Here is a 20974-nt window from a genome sequence, read left to right as displayed (position 1 = left end):
GATGAAGCTCCAAACATAATATTCTCAAGATATTGTAATCTTAATCTGACTCTGACTTTTACAGGCAAGCTTTTCTGTGAAGTGACTGTGTATTTCAGTCTGGTTTATGCCACAGGGGGGCGCTCACAACACAGTCAGAGCTGACTGAGTGCAGAAGTGATCAATGCAGATCAGGTAGTGAGTCTGACGCTACCTAACGTTAATATGTTGTTTATTTTACATGCTTTTATTGTGATGTGTAACCATTTTCACCAGGGTCAGACAAGGGAAGTCCACTGGAAGAGTTGAAGATATTGGGATACTGCACGTTTGTAATGTACACCAGGGGGCAGTGTAAGGAGGGATATATTGAGTATGTCAGGTTGTGCGATATATTGCTCGAGTGACTTGGAAATGAACGTTGCCACGTCCACATGTGTATGCCCAGGTTTTTTCTGCCAACATGGCGGCATAATCACATTCATGTCATGTGAGGTCCGGCGCTAAAACCTGATGGATTTAATCTGAAACAAATGTAACAAAAGTGCTTTTAATACACTTGTGAACACTAATGAGTTTGTAAATTACTGTTTCATACGCGGACATTTTGATTTGGAGCTTTTATTGTTATGCCTTTATTTTGAAAATCCTCACCGGAAGTGCAGTGTGTGGCGAACACTTGTATGTGTGTGAGAGAGAGAGAGAGAGAGAGCGAGCCTCCTCCTCCTCTAGCAGCAGCAGCAGGACGACTCACGCCCTGCTGCATCTTCTCCTCCTCCGCCTACATTCATCCATCCACGGCCCACGGCCCTTCGGGAAGGAAGACGAACCGAACCCCCTAGAAAAAATGTCGTTTTAACAGCGCAGTGCTACAAACCCAGAGGAGACATGAATCGCTCGCCTTCCTCCTGCCACCTGCTCCTCTTCCTCCTCTTCCTCCTCTTCCTCTCCTCCCCCGCTTCCTCTGACAGGAGATTCGGTGAGTTTATGGTCTGTTTTTCCACGGTGACGTGACCGGAGCCGCGTTAGGTTCTCCTCAGCCATTTAATGCGTGTGTGTTTCCGCCGCAGCTTCACCTGAGCTCAGGAGGGAAAAAAAAACATAAAACAAACCCAGAATAAATGAACATGGTGGAAACGATTCACCGCGGTTTTTTTACGCAAAACTACACACGGTTTCCAGGGAGTCACTGCAGAGGGCCCTGAAACACCAGGCCCTGCACCTGTTTAGAACCAAATATATTAGGTTTAAAATAGAATAAATGTTATTAATAATGTCCAAATATATTTTATGTTAAACAACACCTGAGAAATTAAAAGATTTAATGTAGAATGTTTAAATCTATATTTTTATTTTCAGTTTCTTCAGTGAAGTCAGAAAAGGTATTTTCTCTGTGAAAGATAAATCTTTCACAGAGAAAATGTACTTAAACAGTTATTAATGATGGTTTATAAACTATTTAAATATCGTAGATATAGATATATGGTAAGATATCGAATATTTCGGCTTCTTAAATTGAATATTTCCTGCTTTCTTTGCGCCATTAAACAAAGAAATCATTCTAAACTCAGTCATTTTGTGTTTGTGGACAAAAACAAAAGTAATTTCCATGTTTGACAAACACTGGTCAACATTTTACAACATTTTTTGACGTTCTATGAACCAAAAATCTAATTAATGAAATTAATCTGTTAATTGCAGCCCAGTATTCACATGTAAGAGAATAATATGACTAAAAGTATGAGACAAGCTAAAACAATTAACGTGACTTTGTTTTTGTTTAAAAACTGGGGTAGCTAACTCACAAGCTAGCTACTGGATGCTGAGAGGATATGTAGCTGCCTGCTAGTTTCTCAAGAGCAACGTATGCAAGATGAACTAAACTAAACAAATAACAAAACATTGTTACTGTCTGTGATGGATAAAGACGACGTAGCTAGCTGCTAAGAGGCTAAGAAGCTACCTGCTTGTTGTTGGAGGCCAGACTGGCTAGGCTATTTTTCAGATGAAAGACGTAGCAAACAAATAACTTGACATTGTTTTTGTTTACGGAGAAAACAAACAAACAGAGGCAGCAGCTAGCTAACAAGTGAGCTACTGGCTGCTGAGAGGCTATGTAGCTACCTGCTAGTTTCTCGAGAGCAACTCAAGCAAGACAAGCTAAACTAAACAAATAACGTGACATTGATTTTGTTTACGATAAAAAAGAAGAGGTAGCTAGCTATCAAGCTAGCTGCTGAGAGGCTAAGAAGCTACCTGCTAGTTTTTGGTGAGCAATTCTCGCAAGACTAGCTCGGCTGTTTTCAGACAGAAAGACGTAGCACACAAGTAACGTGACATTGTTTTTGTTCAGAGAGGAAAAATCAGAGCTGCACGTCGCTTGTGAGCAATTCTTGTGTGACTAGCTCAGCTGTTGTAAAATGAAGGACAAACTGTTTATGTTTACGACGACTTAACAGTGGCAGAACAACAGAAGCTACAGCTAAAGGTACAGGTTTGTGTTGTCGAGCGCAAACAACAGAAAATGAGCTTTTACATGAAGATTGCAGACAGAGTGTGTTTGTGTGTAGCGAAATGGAACAACAGCACCCCCTAGAAAATTTAAAATCACCTACACACATGACTGTCGGGAGGAGATTTACGAAAAACTGCTTCTGCTATTTTCAAAAAGTGAGTGGGAACGTCACTGTCAGATTAAATATTATATGGCATCAGTAATTTCAGCGTTCTGAGATTATCGCCAGAGTGCGCCGCTGCCATGGGAGATTAAAAACGTCCTCAAAGCACGGAAAGGTCACAACCTCCTTGCTGCGTAGCTAGAGGAAAGAAACCAGGAAGTTCTCTTCAACATCGTGACACTCTTTTGAGCTCAAAGTCACTTTTAATTCAAACGTTTCAACATAAACAACCATGAAGGAACTTTGTGAGACATCCTTGGTGGACTTATATGTGTATATATGTTCACATATATACACATATACATACATCGCTGTCCTTCCTCGTGTTATACCATAATAAAACAGTATAAATTAGAAAGGAAGTTTCACTCACCGGGCGTCATTACTTCACGTCTCCCCGCGGCAGGGCTGCTCAAATGAATAAGGGGACACTTGGGTCAGAAGTGACCTGGCTGAAGAAGAAGGTGTTTACAGCGGTATATGACCTATGACCTTTGTTCTCACACTTTTCACAGTAATGTTTTGTTTTCTTTCAGTTTAGACCGATACCACGACATATCATTTTACGACTGTGTCATGTGAATAAATAAATATCACACTGACATATTGATTGATATATTGTGAGACGATCGGCAGCTTAAGTGTATACATTTCTGTTGTTTGTGAAGGTAAACGTGTAAACAGGAAGTGAACGCTCATCTCCTCTGATGTGTGTGTGCTGCTTATGTAATCTGAAGGAGGAGGGGTAGGGGTCTGCTCGCTCGCCCACTTTCTTTCCTGCATCAGTCTTCACTGCAGGTCTGAGATCAGTGGGAGAATATTGACTATCAGCTATTTATAGAGGAAAAATAACACTCACACATAGACACTTACACACGCACACACACAGTCTGGTTTCCATGACTTCAGAGGACATTGCATTGATTTACATTAATTTCCTGGAGACTAGCTCTAACCTTAATCATAACTACCATTGACCTAATCCACACCCACACACCCACACACACACTTGCTCCATATATCAAATCATAAAAAGTGAATCATTTGATATTTGAGAACATCATCATTTCCAGGTTTGAATAACCAACATTATCTAACATTAACCAACATTACTAACATTAACTAACATTAACCAACATTAACTTACATTAACCAAATCTAACCAACATTACTAACATTAACCAACATAAACCGACATTAATCAACTCTAACAAACATTAACTAACATTAACCAACTTTATCCAATATTAACTATCATTAACCAACATTAACTAACATTAACCAACTCTAACCAACATTACTAACATTAACCAACATAAACCGACATTAACCAACTCTAACAAACATTAACCAACTCTATCCAATATTATCTAACATTAACCAACATTAACTAACACTAACCAACATTAACTAACACTGACCAACATTAACTAACATTAACCAACATTAACTAGCACTAACCTGGTTGTGTGTCTCACAGGTTGCCTGTTTGAGAATGAACTGTGTTCAGCGTACGAGATCTGCGTCAACGGTAAGAGAGCAACACACTCACTCATTTCAGTCGGCTGCGCCCCCTACTGCCACAAACACGACACTGCAGCTCCTAACACTTCAACACAGGAAACCAGCAGGGCGGGCGATAAACGGAGAATTATATATATATATATATATATATATATATATATGTGTGTATATATATATATGTGTGTATATATGTGTGTATATATGTATATATGTATATATATGTATATATATATGTGTATATATGTATATATATATATATATGTATATACATATATATATGTATATGTATATAAATATATGTATATGTATATATATATAAATATATATATATATATGTATATGTATATATATATATGTATATATATATGTATATGTGTTTTTCCCTTTTAACTGCCATGTTCCATGTCATATATAGAGATTATAGATGTATCTGTATAACTGAACTGGTGTGTGTGACGTGTACATTAGCAGGTATTGTGTGTGTTTGCTGTAAATTAAATGAACGTCCTGTCTTTGCCTTGTTGTTCTGAAAGCTCATCTAATGTGTGTGTGGTCTTGGGAAAACGAAAAAATTATATCGGTGGTAAGTTTTATTTTTAGCCGAGCCCAGACTCTGTGGTGACCTCGTTTCACTCCGTGACACAAATGTGTCGCCTTCGTTAAACAGGAGAATTGAGATCTTTTGAAGTCATTACACAGTTTATTCTGAAGTTTGTAAACCACTCACTCTCCTGCACCACAGCCCATAGAGAAAAGCAGTGATTTTACCATCACACACACAGGAGTTGTTGATCCACTGCTGCCTCCATCACTAAGTTCAGATGTCTTATTTTGTCACTTCAATGTTTGACATCCTTCTTCAGATTGACTTCAGTGACACAAAGTGACCACACGAGGTAGCAGAGGACCAGCAGCTACTGTCTCCACAGCTAAAATCACTGATTTTCTCTATGGACTGTGGTGTGGGAGAGTGACTATACCAGAAGAACTAAACTAATGTGTTTAACTTTAATTTACACCCTTTAGGTTTGAGACTGGACACTTCCTGTTATTCTTGTTCACACCGCAAGTTTTATGACTGAGTGAAAAGTCACCCTGCGCGACTTGTCATAAAAAAGATTAAAAGAGTCCAGAGAGCAGATTTTGATCGGATGGTGTCTCAGGTCGGTCCTGAAAAAAGTGTGTCGTTGTCGTGACTACAACCCTGAGCCAGAGAGAGATACAAAGAGAGGGAGAGACAGAGAGAGAGAGAGACAGAGTGAGACATACAGAGAAAGAGAGGAAGGGAGACAGACTGACAGACAGAGAGAGACAGACAGAGAGAGTTACAGCTGTTGTTAAAATGTCTCATTTACACTAACCCTGACCCATTTAAGTCAAGTGTGTCTTCATGTACCTGCTGATAGTGCTGATTTATCAGATTACGTTTACACCTGTTATTGAAGTGTGTCCTGCTTTTCTGCCTGTCGTCATTGAGACTTTGTCATGTTGGTGTGTGTTGCTGCTGTTGTGTTCACAGATGGGATGTTTGGGAGGTGTCACTCTGTTCCAGTGAAGGACATTTACACCTACGACGTCTCCCCATCTGTGGTGCAGCGTTTCAGGATGCTGCTGGAGAAGCTGTCCAACAGAGGTGACACACACAAACGCACACAAACACACACAGCAGAATAAGTTAACTCTCACTTTAAACCACTCTACAGTCGATGTTTTCGACTTTATCTTGGTTTAAGATGAGCTGTTACAACAGGAAACTAAAGTTTGTAAACCGCTCACTCTCCCACACCTACTAGCAGCTATATTGGTAGGTACACTTTCAGCTACCAACCACATTAGCAACAAAGCAATCAGAGATGGCAGACTTCACCCCATTCACGCAACAAGCCTCTGGGGGCCTCTGTTGGTCATGTTGGGAAATGGAAGTGCAGAAGCACAGATGGACACACACACACAGAGCCACCAAAAACAATACTATGCTTGGGGTGAAGTAATTAGCTTCTACAATTTCAGCTAGCAGCTACAGCAGCAACTAGCCACTACAGTGTCAGTTATCAGTCTCATGAACTAGCAGCTACATTGGCAGATACACTTACAGCTAGCAGCCACAGCAGCAACTGGCAGCTAAAGTGCACGTGAATGACTAACAGCTACACTGATAGCTACAGTAACATTTAGCAGCCACAATAGCAACTAGCTGCTATAGTGTCAACTAGCAGTCATAGCAACTAGCAGCGACACTTGCAGCTAGCAGCTACACTTGCAGCTAGCCACATAAGTAACTAGCGGCTACAGTGTCATCTCGCAGCCACAGGAGTGACTAGCAGCTACACTGGCAGCTGTACTTGCAGCTAGCAGCTACACTTATAGCTAGCAGCCACAACAGCAACTAGACCTGTGGCTAGCAGCTACACTTGTAGCTAGCAGCCACAACTACAACTAGCCACTACAGCGGGGCTGGCAACTCTCACGCAAATGGTGCTTTTCATTCCTCACATATTTCTAGGAATTCAGCCAAGCACCCGCCCTAGTTACACATCAACTAACAGCTACATTGGCAGATACACTTACAGCTAGTAGCCACAGCAGCAACTAGCAGCTACACTGTTAACCACAGTAACAGCTTGCAGTCACAGTAGCAGCTACTTTAGCAGCCACAATAGTAAGTGGTAGCTACAGCAGAAACTAGCAGCTGAAGCCAGCAGGTAGTGAAGTGGTGAAAACTCTTTGTATTCTTTGACGTGTTTCTCTTCATTTTCTTCCTCTCGCTTGACTTTTCTTTCCTTACAAACATACTTTGACCTCTTTTACTCGTTCTCGTGATGTCACCTGTTAAATCGCTGTAAAACATGTGACATTCTTCTTTTTTTTTTTAAGAAAATCTGGTACCTTATCAAGTTTGATTGTCGTGCTAAAAAAGGTTTAACTTCTTTAAAAAAATAACGAGGGAGTTTTCGACTGTCCCTGACCTCGGCTGTCTGTGAGCAGCGTAACTTGAAAAAGTAAATTTAAAGAATCACATTTAGGTCATTTGCTCATTTCTGTATCATTCACTTTCTTAGAGAAGTGCTGCGAACTTCACAGGTTAATTTTTTACAGTAATCGACGTTGAAGCTGTTCATCAGGGTTAGTCCCCAATCACTCTGCCTCTTTAAAAGTCACAGTGAATTTTCCTTAGTCGTTATCAGGAGGAGAAATGGCTCAGAGAGGAAATCAGCTGGACAGAAACAGATTCTGCTGCTCGATCTGGATCTATAGTTCTACTACTACTGTATGAACTGTATTAACAACCACTGAGATCAAGAGGATGAGAGGAGGATCTACAGCTGTCCTCTGTGTAGAGAGACCTTCAGACTGAGACCTAAACTGATGAAAAACACCATGTTAGCAGATTTAGTGGAGGAGCTGAAGAAGACTGGACTCCATGATGCTCCTGCTGATCACTGCTATGCTGGAGCTGAAGATGTGGCCTGTGATTTCTAGGGCTGGGTATCAATCAAAAATTTTAGATACCGGTACCAATTTTGATACTTTCATTTTGATCTGTTCTTGATCAATACTTTTTTCAATACCAGTTTTATAATATTATTTCTAAAAAAGGAAATTACATTACACATTATGGAAAAAAACCCATCCTCAGTTTTTATTTTTCAGTTTTGGCATTTTTACACTCAATGCAATTTTTTTACATAAAAAAAATTAACTACAAATTGTTTTCAATTGCAAAAGTGACAAGTCATTTTCACTAAGGTTTTCATAGAAACTTACAGAGGTAAAATCAATGTCTTATCATCTCCCTGTTTGACATTAGAACACAAAACATAACAATAACATGGTTGTATTATTATTACTCAAAAACCATAAACCAGGCTGAGATAACCTAGACTTAACTGGTCAACAATAGCAACAGTGTACTCACCTCCACTGTAGAAAAGGGTAGCAAACCTTTACCAACAAAGTTGTGACTGTGGCACTCGTCTTTTTTTTCTTTACTCATTTTCTTTTTCTTTCGGTGTGACTGGCCTTGTCCTCCTTACATCAGGGTCAGAGGTCACTGTGAGGACAAGATAAACATAACAGTGAGCTATTTAACAGCCGATGCAATAGATTTTAACAGGTTAAGCTTTATCAGTTACTTTCTATATTCAGTTAGCTTTTCATTTAGACACTAATATCTTAAGTTAGTGTTACATGGATCCCAGTTCAAGCACATATTATGCTGCAGTAACGTCAACCTATACAACATGTTGAAATTCAGACACAGCACCGTCGGTATTCTGTCCACGTCATGGATGAAGCGGAGTCTGGTGGTGATTTTAAATCAGGCCGCTCTGGCTCTGTAACATCCACAGTCCGGTGTGGTTGAGAGGAGGTGGATGGCTGTGCTCCGCTCTTCTTTCTGCTCTGAGGTTGATGCCGCATGCGTTTGGGTGTTTCGTTAAATTTGTCGTGTTGCCGACCTTAGTGGCGATATCTATTTAACAGATTGTATCACGCACTATATTAGTATTATTTTTATTGAAATGGAGCCACACTTTCAACTTCGGTGGCATTTTTAGCCCCTTTGTCACATCACACTTACTTGTAGTTAACAACACAGATACATGTGAACCCGGTCTGTGGGCGTAACAGCATCATATGTTACCACATGTAACGTTACAGCCAATCACCAGCAGCATTATCAGAGCTTGATCACGTGATTAACTCCGAAGGTATTGAAACTTAGGACCGAAAAACAAGGAATGTTTCGATACCCGATAATATCGAAGCATTTCGGTTGGTGCTATAAAAGAACCGAAGTTCGGTACCCAGCCCTAGTGATTTCTGCACTGACAGGAAACTGAAAGCTCTCAAGTCCTGTTTGGATTGTTTGGCCTTTTACTGTGAGGAACATCTCCAGCATCATAATCAATCACCTGCATTTAAGAAACACAAGCTGGTGGAGTCTAGGGATGCACCGATCCACTTTTTTCACTTCCGATCCCGATACCTGAATTTGGATATCTGTCGATACCGATACTATTCCGATATGGATGCTCTGTTTGCTTTACTATTATTATCATCATTATTGTTGATTTTATATAAGGCTGTCCCTGGGGGTTCGCCTTAAACCAAATGGCCGCCTGCCACCTTCGCCCTGAGCTTTTCCAAGCCGACCTTAAGCCGGTCGCAGCACGCCACCAGCGGAGGGAATGCACTCAGCGGGGCCGGCCAGGGAGATGTCCCTCGAGCAGATCCTCCCACACATTCTCAGTTTTTTGTTTGTGTATGTGTTATTTTTTGTTTTATAGTCCCTAATAGTGGTGTGTAGGTGACGGCTGGGATTACATCAGTTGCAGAGGAGGTTGTGGAGCTGATTTTCCTGGTTAACTCCTGGTTACTGCTGGTCAATGCTGGTCAATGCTTGCCTGCTAGCTGGCTGTAAACTGTGGAATGGATTTCCTGAACGGAGGCATGCATTACTCCACGTCTCATTGAGACTCGCCTCTGTTCAGAAAATCCATTCCACTTTTTGCAGCTAGCTAGCAGAGCTGTCAGGGAATCACTCCTTGAGACATTTCAGCAGACATCATTAAAGCTAGGGCTGTAAAGTCCCAGTCGACGTTCTGGTTCAACTCAGATTCTGATGAGTCGACTTTTTGCCATGTTCATTTCATACAGTCTTTGGTTAATTTGATTTCATCTGGAGGAATGTACCAGGTGCTAATGTGGGTATTTTCAGAGCACCCCTGTTTCACAGGTAACCGCTTGTCTTTAGAGAACACCCCCCTTGTTTTCAGTATTTTGGATTATCCCAACCCACAAGAGGCAGATAGATTAAAGTATGTCGGTGGTTTTATTAAATTTTGTTTCATTTTAGGCAACAGTCAGTCCTCTAAGATCCATGTCAAAGACATAGGCAGTGTGGCAGCATTTTACAAAAATAGATGGCGATAAAAAAGTCAAATGCAAAGTTTGCGTATCACAACACGACTACAAACATGGCAAATCATAGAAAAAATTTCAGGGCTTCAGTCGACCAAGAATTTATTTGGTTGGTTACATCCCTAATTAAAGCACGGACGGATCGGATCGGAAATCTCTACAGTTGGAATGGAATTACATTTGAATCAGAACCCAATACTGGATCGGATCAGCCCCATCCCTAGTGGAGCCCTCCAAGAACCTCCAGGAGAACATCTGCCCTCATCACAATAAGGTGATGAAGATGTTTTACTGCACTGATCAACAGTGTATCTGTTTGCTCTGTGGAAGAACATATAGAGCACCACATGGTCACAACTGCAGCAGAGAGGACGCAGAGGCAGAGAAAGCTGGATCTGAGTCTAGAAGAAGTCCACCAGAGACTCCAGGACAGAGACAAAGACGAGATAGTGCTGGATCAGGAGGTGAACGCCGTCAATCTCTCTGCTGATAAAGCAGAGGACACTGACAAGATCTTCACTGAGATGATGAATTTCCTGCAGAAAAGACTCTCTGAGGTGAAGCAGCACATCAGATCCCAGCAGGAAACTGAAGTGAGTCGACTCAAAGACATTCAGAAGAAGCTGCAGCAGGAGATCACTGAGCTGAAGAAGAGAGAAGCTGAACTGAAGAAGCTCTCACTCACATACGATCACACCCAGTTTCTCCTCAACTCCCGCTCACTGTCAGCACAGTCAATCTACACACTCGTCCACCGTCAATGTCCAACCTCCCACATACTTTGAGGAGGTGACAGCAGCTGTGGCAAAGGTCAGAGGTCAACTACAGTACATTCTGACTGAGACGTGGACAAACCTCTACAAACACTTACTGACAGAACCAGAACCAAACACCTACAAACACTTACTGACAGAACCAGAGCCAAAGACCAGAGCTGAATTCCTCAGATATTCACAGGAACTCATACTGGATCCAAACACAGTCAACACAAAGCTGTTCTTGAAGATCAGTCTTATCCTCGTCACACAGACGAGGATAAGATTCACTGATTTTCATCAGGTCCTGAGTAAAGAGAGTCTGACTGGTTGTTACTGGGAGGTTGAGTGGACAGGATTAGGAGTTGGTGTAGCAGTGACGTACAAGAACATCAGCAGATCAGGAGACTCAGAAGAATGTGGATTTGGATTCAATGACAAATCTTGGGTTTTAGATTGTTCCACGAGCTGGTATCAAGACTAAAGTCTCAGATGTTAAAGTCTGCAGAGAAAGAGTTTACTTGGACCACAGTGCAGGTCTTCTGTCCTTCTACAGAACCTCTAAAACCATGACTCTCCTGCAGAGTCCAGACCACGTTAACTTAGCCTCTCTATGCTGGAGTCTGGATTCATTATTATGGAGACACAGCAGAGTTCTGTAAACACAAATAAGTCTGTTATTGCATTTCACCACTAGATGGAGACAGAGATCTGAACAACAGCCCGTGAGTCTTCCACTGTGAGCATTTTAGCTATTTTAATTTCTGCAAAATGAACATTATTTTGCCTACATTTTACATACCAGAACTTTAATGAATAAAAAATAATATAATCTGTGCCATATTCAATCTACAACATCTCACCTTTTCTGACCGGAGACACTTAAACACATAAACCACTCACTCTCCCACACCAAACCCCAGAGAGAAATCAGTGATTTTAACGTCACAGCTCACAGGAGTTGTTGATCCACTGCTGCCTCTGTCAGGAAGTTTTCACGCATTAATTGGTAACATCAGCTTTTGAAATCCTTTGTTCAGATTTACCTCAGTGACACAAAGTGACCACACGAGGCAGCCGTAGACCAGCAGCTCCTGTGTCTCCGCGAGCTAAAATCACTGATATTCTCCATGGAGTTTGGTGTGGGAGAGTTTTACAAACTTAAGAAAAAACAAAATGTACGCGCTTAATAAAATACATGTCATATGAAATCTATGTCAGCTTAAGTCTATGATATTTGTTCACATGATATTTGTTCACATCTTTATCTCACTGTTAGACAGACTTTTCCAACAGGAAACTGAAGTTTGTAAACCACTCACTCTCCCACACCAAAGTCTGGCTTTGGCTTCAGTTTTACATTTCATAAGAGTCAAGCTTGTGGTCGTTTGGACAGAACAGAAAGAATAAATGAACGAGTCAGTCATTTTCTGACTTTGACCTCCCCTCTGTTGTCCTCCTATATTTCCGTCCATTTGGGAGATAAAAACTAATTTTCTGTTGCTCAATCGTGCATCTTTGTCCCTCTGAGCGTCTTTTGCCTCCGTCGGACTCGCAGCCTCCTACGTTTCTGTGTGTGCCAGTAAAGTCTGAGAGGTGGCTCTGAATAACCTGGCGGGGGATCCTGCGTTTATTAACCTGTCGTGTCAAATGCCGTCTGTTCACCCGTCTTCCCTGCCCCAAAACGGCTGCCGCCATTAAAGCCGCCGTTTATGTCTCTTTGATGGTGAAAGCTGGCCGTGCCGCGCAGCTGCTGAGAGACCGGCGTGTGGCTGATGGGTGGCCGTTGGGGTCATAATTCATTTTGTCCAAAGACATTTGTCGGCACGCTGAAACACTCTGTAACGAACAACGGCAGCAGCGACGTCTGTGAGTGTAGTTGTGTCTTTCTTGAAGCTACAGTGCGTTATTTTTGTTGTTGTCGATGCATTAAGTGACATATTGTCGTTTCTCTTTGGTTTTTGTGAAGGAAAAAACCGATAGCATTTCAGGGCTGAAAGACAATCTTGTCTAGTTTCCTAGCAGCCAAAGGCTAGCTTGTTGCTAGCTGCCTCTGTTTTACTTTATGAACAAAGATGGTGTAACATTATTTGTATGCTGTGTGCTTCATTTGAAAACAACATCTTGCTAATCTTGCAAAAGTAACTCACGAGCAACTAGCCGGTAGCTTCTGAGCCTCTCAGCAGTTAGCATTATCATTAGTTGGCTGCCTCTATTTTTTGGTGTTTTGTGAACAGAAATCATGTGACATTCCTGTTTGTCGTGATTCTCAGCCGACAGCTACGGTGATGTTTAAAGTCTGCATCCTCTGTGCTCGACCCACATCTGGAGTTCTTTGAGGAACGTTGTCGCCTGCTGCCAAGCGTCTCACTTTTACATTCAGCGTTTTCGTGGCCATATTTCCAGTAACATTTAGTTCCGCCACCCCATCTGTTGCTGGCGCCGGCTCCTCTGTTCGGCTACCAGGCACCGTGTTTGGATGCATGTTAAGCATCAGAGACAGACGCTGAAGCCTGAGCGGCTCTTAAAGCTTGTTGTTTCTTGTACACTCGCTGAATTACAGAGATTTATGTTTTCTTTGTCAGTTTGCTGCTGATGTTGACTCTCCCAAGTCCATCATCTGTGTGCCTTTGGTGCAGTGACCGGTAGAAAAATAAAAAACAGTTAGTTGGTAAACTTTGAGCATATCCGGTATTAAAGTGAGATTCAGACACTCACTCTCTCTGGAAAAACATGGCTGACAGTGGGAACACCAGGAAATGCAAAGACTCAACTACGGATATCACTGTTAGATTAAACATTCTGAATCTTTAAAATGTGTTCACGTCTTTATCTCACTTTTAGAAAGATTTTTCCAACAGAAAAATAAACCTAAGACGTGGACCACTCACTCTCCCACACCAAACCCCGGAGAGAAAATCAGTGATTTAAGCTCACGGGGGCACAGGAGCTGCTGGAGTTGTTGATCTACTGCTGCCTCAACCACGAGGCAGCAGTAGATCAACAACTCCACTATGATGTGATGTCAAATCTTTGATTTTCTACATGGAGTTTGGTGTGTAGCATGAGCGGTTTAGAAACTTTGTCTAACAGTGACATAAAGTGACATATTCCTAAGGTATCGTAGACTTAAGATGGCATAGATTATACATAGGTTGTATACTGTTTGTGTCTTGTATGTACGTAAATTAAAACTTTGATAAATGCTGCAAAGTCACTAAAAAACAATTTTTTTCCCCATGAACAGTTTCATGTGCTTAATGCTTCATTTATACACAATTTTAGAACCCTTTCTAACTGGAAACGGGAGTTTTTGTCACTTTATCAACTACTAACTCTCCCACACCAAAGTCCATTGGGAAAATAGTGATTTAACGTCACAGCACACAGGAATTGTTGATCTACTGCTGCCTCCATCACTAAGTTGAAATGTGTGATTTTGTAAACTCTGTGTTTAAAATCGTTCATTCAGGTTGATCTTAGTGACACAAACTGACCACACGAGGCAGCAGTGGACCAGCAGCTCCTCTTTCCCACTGGGCTAAAAACACTGATTTTCTCCATGGACTTTGGTGTGGGACATGTCTTATGTTCCATACTTCAAAGAACCTGAACTATCCTCATCAGGGTACAGGGTTTGCGTCATTATTAGAGAGATTGAGAGTTCCCATGTTATCTGTTGTGGTCCTAAATGTCTGGTACATTTTTCTGTCCGTAGGTTTGACCTGGGAAGATGAGGCCACACAGCAGGTTCTGTCCAAGGAGTTGTCCAAACTGAGGAGAGTTCCTTTCAGGCCGCAGCAAAACGGACCTGCTTACGACACAGAGGGCAGGTCAGATGTTCACCACATGAAACCACGCTGACTTTACACACCTGTGTTGACTTGTTTACTGACAGGTTTTTTCTAGATCAAATGAAGAAGGTTCTGGTTCGTTGTGAATAAGATCTTTGGCTTCTGTCGGCAGAAGAACTCACTTAATGAACTTTTTTTTGACAATTCTACAGCCTGAATATCATGATGGTCATAAGTGCCTCAGACTCTTAGTTCTGCTACGATTGTCCATGACACACTTTTGTCTCACAGGCCTGCAGCTGAGGCGATGGACCCGGTGGACCAGAGGGTGAAGCCAGTGGAGGTGGAGCTGAGGAGGAACCTGCAGACGTACCTCCAGCGCCTCGGCCTCCTCCCCATGACGTCGTCTGCTGCCAGTAAGAACACTCCCGGCACGGTGAGGAAAACCCTGGAAACCCTGTTGTCTCAGGAGCAGCATAGGTTGTTGGTGTTTCCTGGTCTTCAGTGATCTTCAGTTAACTCCATCTCCCCTCGCTAACACTTCCACATTTGAAAGTGGGCGAACAGCAGGTGGAGCATTTGTTATTTTTGGTTTTGTTTTTTTTTTGTTTTTTGCCCCTCCTTGCATCTGCACTTAGCCCTCCATTCACAGCCACCTGCCTGTCAACAGAACATTCACACATACACACACACACACCTTCACCACGGGGAGTCCAGCGTCATCCGTCGCTGTCACTCTGCCCTCGCTTCATCGTCCTAACGGATGGGCTTCTCCCAGCACGACCGTTACCAGCCAAATAATACCAGCGGAGAGTTCACCAGTTCACTGCTCTAATTAATAACTCTCCGTGTGACTGGTTCCTGCTGCCACGGCCTCGAAGAGCCTTTCATCTGTTGGGGGGGGGCGTGGAGCCTGTGGTCGTCTCTGCATGGGTTCATCACGAGTGAAGATACCAGACCTGTGTGACTCTGACGACGTTTAAGTCCCTGTAGCGCAAATATGATAATGATAATGAGTCGATATGCTTTAAAAATTTGATTTTTAAAGGATACTCCTGAGTTAAAACTCAGGAGTTGGTTACAAGTTCTCTTTCCTGCTTGGCGACGAGCTGCCCAAATAAGCAAGGTGTCTCCTCGTCTTCACCCTTTAAGCGCAACCGATGCGTGGCTAAAGGCCTGTTCATAGACGGACACTGTTGTCCTTTCGTGTTTCGTGTTTTGCGTTCATTTCGTCTGTGCTAGTGTTGCCACCAGAAATTGTGCGTCAGTGTCAAGTTGTCCAAAGTTGCGCCAGATGTACGAAAATATTTAAAACGTCATTTGTCGTCAATCTCCCTCGTCAGCACCAACTAGTAAGTATTCCCCCATTAATGGTACGTTTGCTAGCAAATAAATTTGTTACCTTGAATAGAAAATCTATGGTGTTGGGATCATTGTGGCTCATGTAAGTGCACGACTCAACAAAACGCAGCACTCATTAATTTTGTTGTTTTTGCCGCGTGACCCCAGCGGCAGAGCGAGACGCTCCACGCAGACTCACTTCCAAAAACCTGAATGAACCCTTTAATGGTTGATGCTGGGGTTGTTATGATGATTTCCTCGTGCTCCCATGTGGGTGTTAATGGAGCTGGCAGTGATTATTTGCTTTTGTTGCGGGCTGATGGACGTGTTAATATGACAGTCTGAGTGGATTATTGACTTGTTTTTTATCCTCATAAAGTGGTCCTTTATTTTAGCTGTTATTTTGTTAAAAAATAATAAAAAATACTTTATTGAGAGTCTGTAATGTTAAACCTAAATGTAAACATTTCACTCTTTCACACCAAAGTCCACAGAGAAAATCAGTGATTTAACGTCACGTCTCACAGGAGCTGTTGATCCACCGCTGCCTCCATGAGTAAGTTTGCGTGTGTTAGCTTAAATCGCTGATTTTCTCAATGACTTTGGTTCAGGAAAATTAGCAAATTTACAAATGTCACTGGGCCACACGGCAGTGTAGTGGTTAGCACTCTTGCTTTGCAGCGAGAAGACCCAGGTTCGAGCCCCGGTTGGAACAAGGGCCTTTCTGCATGGAGTTTGCATGTTCTCCCCGTGTGTGCGTGGGTTCTCTCCGGGTTCTCCGGCTTCCTCCCACAGTACAAAAACATGCAATGTGGGGAATAGGTAAATTGGACACTCTAAATTGACCGTAGGAGTGAGTGTGAGAGTGAATGGTTGTTTGTCTCTAGCTGTGTGTGGCCCTGCGATGGACTGGCGAACTGTCCAGGGTGTACCCCGCCTATCGCCCAATGTAGCTGAGATGGCACAGCACCCCCAGCGACCCTCTGGTGGAGGATAAAGCGGTTAGATGATGACTGACTGACAAATGTCACTTTTCTCTACAAGAAAAGTCTTCAGTTTCTTCAGCTGCACATGTTGTTATGTCAGCTTCTTGTTTTTGAATCTAAAGTGAATTTTTTTGCTAATGTCTCTGCTGGCAACCATTTTGTTATGGAGTGTGTGCCTGCACAGCTAGCTAGCAAAGTGCAGTTAGTTGTTGTTGAATATCTCGTGCTGGATGAATTATATCATTATGGAAACTCCTCTTCTCTGCTGAAATAGTCACATTTTTAATCGTTGTTTTACTCTCTGGTGGAAAAAGGCTTTTCTCCAATTTAAGCATGAGCTCCAAAGTTGGATTTGTCCAACCTTTCAAAAAAAAGAAGTGATTTTTGGGGACATGTTTCTTCTCTAGTTTTATGCCATCTGAAAAAAATGCTCTGACTTTATCTGAGTGTATGACAGGAAACTGAAGTTTGTGTTCTCACGCTTTCACACTAAAGTCCATCGAGAAAAGCAGTGATTTTACATCACAGCACTGCTGTGTCCCTCTGTCAGTTCAAATGTGTTACTTTTATGACTTTGGTGTTTGGAACCCTTTGATTGGATTTACCTCAGTAGCACAAATCAAGCACATGAAGCAGCAGCAGACCAGCAGCTCCTGTGTCCCCGCAAGCTAAAAACCTTGATTTTCTCAATGGAATGTGGTTCAAGTTTTACAAATGTCAGTTTTTTTTTCCTTCTAGAAAAGTCTGTTTAAGTCAAACTTCTTCAGGCGGACATTTTGTCGCGTGAGCTTCTTGTTTAGCATCTAAAGTCCGTTGTAATCTTTGCTACTTTACTCTCCAGTAAGAGATGCTGTGCTCCAAATTTAGCGTATGCTAGCACAGTGAGTTTGTAAGATTTGAAATACTGTCTGTGGGTTTGAGTTGAAATACCATTGTCGTGTGTGTGTCCTTTCAGAGCGACACTTTCCAGTCCGGCCTCCCTGCCGACTTCCCTCACTTAAAGGCCCAGACTTTGGCTCAGAAGTCGTCTCCTTCTAGCTTCTCTTCACTCTCATCTCGCCAATCTTTGGCGAGCCATCTCCTCGCCACGCAATTTGACGGTAACCTTCTCCTGAGCGCCCTCAGGCAGTATCTCTCTGGGCATCTCCCCCCACTGCACGGCGAGGAGCAGGGGGTTCCCCCGTCACGCCCGAGGCCGCCCCACAGCAACGGAATAGAAAATTCTGGGCTCAAAAAGGACACGTTGAAAACCAGGCCTCTGAAGATGGGGAGAACACAAGGAGCTTCAGCCAAGGATCTGCTCACGTCTGTGGACGGTACGTGACAGATTTTTATTAAAGTGCTAGTTCTGCAAACATGAAGGTATTTAGTCCTGACCCTGTGGCATCGGTGTTTACATTGACCCAAAAAAAATTTTTTAGGTAGCGTCCACACCTGAGGCTAATTCTCAATGCTAGCGGCACGTTGAAGGCTTGCAAAGCAAAATCAGATGTTCTAGTACTTCAAATAACCACACTTAAAACTATTAGAACTATTCCTTTAAGGTCTCTGACTCTGATATTTTAACCCATTTCCCTCTAGAGAGGTTCATTCAGAAGGTTTTGAAGAACGTCGGCAAGCAGCACGTGAACGTGGACAACCTGACGCCACAGGACCTGGATCAGCTGTCCAGCCTGATCGCCGATGCTCTGCAGGTGGTGGACCGGGACCGAGGACTAACCCAGGGCCCGACTCAGGCTAGGCCGGGACCTAGGGACCTGCAGGGGGCGCTACAGAGTGCAGAGGAAGAGGCGGAGGAACGAGAAGAAGATGATAATGAAGAGAAGGTAATAGAGAACGCTCCGACGCTGGAACCTCAGGGGAGCGCTGTGATGGCGCCAGTAGCTCTTCAAGGTAATTATGCAGTGAATTATTTTGTGTTTGTACACAATTAAAAGTATTGAGCGAGTGCTGGAAGTGAATCTATACATAACATAAAAATCAATGTGGAAATAAATGGGCTTCTTCTTTAGCCGTGTGTAAACACAATCAGTTTTCATGCTTCAGTCCACAGAGAAGTGAAGAAACATGGCCGTACGACTTTTCTTGTCCGATACCGATATTTGATACCGTTACTTTACCATTACGGATATTTGGTCATCATTTTCAGCACTTTATTAATGTTGTCGTGAAATTGAATTCGTCCTTTGGTAGGAACCTTCCTAGAATAAGGAGGTAGCCCAGTTTCAAGATGGCTGCTGCTTACTCTTCACCAACTACAGCTAAACGCATGAATCCATTGACTCTCTTTGTTTTGATAGAACATCACGTGGAAACTGAAGAGCAGAATGTGAAGGACATGGTAAGAAAAACCAAACATACACTCACCGACCATTAACACTCATCTGTTGGAATAACCTCTTCAACCTTGAACATTGTCATTTAGAGTATTTTTTAACGACCTCCTCCCCAAACTTCTTGCATACTTAAAAAATGTCCCTCAGCGCCTAATCAAACAGACTGACTGCCAAATAATGAGCTATTTTATCATCCACCAACAAACTGACTGCTAAATAATGAGCAGTTCTAAACATAACCAAACAGACTGAAAGCCAAATAATGAGCTTTTTTTCAACACCCACCAAGAGACTACATTCACTAGTGGACCGACTGCCAAATAATGAGCTGTTCCATACCTCCACCAACAGACTGCCTGCCAAATAATGTACTGTTCTTTACATCCAAAGAGAGAGATGAGCTACTGAATATATTCACCAGCAGACTCACTGCCAAATAATGAGATTTTGCATACATTCACCAACAGACTGACCATGAGACTAAATAATGAGCTGTTCTCTATTTTACCTGATTGTTTTCAGGACAATAGCGGGACAAACCTCCTCACCAAACTTCTTGCGTACTTGGACAAAACGTCTCCGTCGGTGCGGAACCTGAACTATGTTGCCATGGAGACGACTGGGGGGCAACCGGCGGGTCAGGAGAATGTACAGAGTCGGACCAGCGAGGCCGGCGTGACGGTGCAGAAGAAGGACGCCACGCAGTCGGTGGAGGAAGTGTCTGAGGTGGAGGGCTGGATCAAGGAGGTGGCGCCCCCTCCTGCTTCGCTTGTGTACAACAAGCCGCACCAGAAGACAATACACATTCCCGAACTCCAGTTGGACGTCAAAGACCACAGGAAGAAGGCTGACGATGACGTCTTTGGCTACGTCATCACTGACACAGAGTGAGTCGCCGACGCACAGATTTGTGTCCCAAAGAGAACATAAAATACTGTAAATGTGTTCAAATCTGTGCAGGTAAGATGTTCTCACGCTGACGGGAAGGCCAGAGAAGAAGAGATGGGTCTTAAAAAGGGATTTAAAATCTTCAAAAGTGCCGGGGCAGATTTAAATTGAAGGGGTAAATTATTCCATAACAGCTCCAGTGAAAACTCCCCAGCCTCAGGTGTTTAGTCGAGTTCTAGGAACTTCCAAGAGTTTATAGATTATCTGACCTCAGTCAAACTGGGAAAAACTGCTAAACCTAAAGCAAACGGAGAAGACCGCTCTAACCCCACATACAAAGTACTCCAATAATCAACCTTGTGAGGGCGATAAGTCTCAACTGGATCACAGAAATCCTTCTCTGTGTCACGTTTAGCGAGGCCAGTGAGGTTTTCCTGCAGGTCAGTGAATGTCTCTTGATCAATCTTGGTCAATCATGTGTGATACTCTCTCAAACGCCGTCATTTTTGAAAACACTCGTCGTGGAACAAGTAAAAAGAGTTGGACGAGCTTCAGAAGTGTCGACGGGAGCCCACAGATGTCCACACATGAAGGTAGGACTCCTGCAGCGTCGCGACAACACTCTCAGAAGCGGCGTTGCTCTGATCCTAGGTGAAGCGGAAGCTTAAAAGGTGTCATTTCTGCGTCGGCCTTCAGTGAACTCAGCAGATTCCTCTCTTTTTTTAAACGGCGGCTCTTCAAAGTGCCGCTTGACATTTTCGTGAAACGGCT

The 20974-nt window shown here is 42.8% G+C and overlaps 1 protein-coding gene across 1 annotated transcript in view; it reads left to right on the top strand.

Annotated features, from left to right (window-relative positions):
- The first annotated feature begins 684 nt into the window (after positions 1 to 684).
- The window catches only part of LOC122767612 (receptor-type tyrosine-protein phosphatase N2-like), a 109071-nt gene continuing 88781 nt past the window's right edge, over positions 685 to 20974 (top strand). Inside the window, exons 1-9 of the mRNA XM_044022995.1 lie at positions 685 to 958; positions 4138 to 4188; positions 5701 to 5814; positions 14577 to 14691; positions 14944 to 15088; positions 17935 to 18295; positions 18561 to 18872; positions 19280 to 19320; positions 19838 to 20202. Coding sequence (XP_043878930.1) covers positions 868 to 958; positions 4138 to 4188; positions 5701 to 5814; positions 14577 to 14691; positions 14944 to 15088; positions 17935 to 18295; positions 18561 to 18872; positions 19280 to 19320; positions 19838 to 20202 — 1595 coding nt within the window. The 5' untranslated portion in view covers positions 685 to 867. The remainder of the gene's footprint in view (positions 959 to 4137; positions 4189 to 5700; positions 5815 to 14576; positions 14692 to 14943; positions 15089 to 17934; positions 18296 to 18560; positions 18873 to 19279; positions 19321 to 19837; positions 20203 to 20974) is intronic.

This window comes from Solea senegalensis, linkage group LG1, assembly GCF_019176455.1.
Source record: "Solea senegalensis isolate Sse05_10M linkage group LG1, IFAPA_SoseM_1, whole genome shotgun sequence".
In the NCBI taxonomy this organism is placed as follows: domain Eukaryota; kingdom Metazoa; phylum Chordata; class Actinopteri; order Pleuronectiformes; family Soleidae; genus Solea; species Solea senegalensis.
Note: the sequence above shows the minus strand (reverse complement) of the source record. Positions and strands in the feature narration are given on the sequence as shown.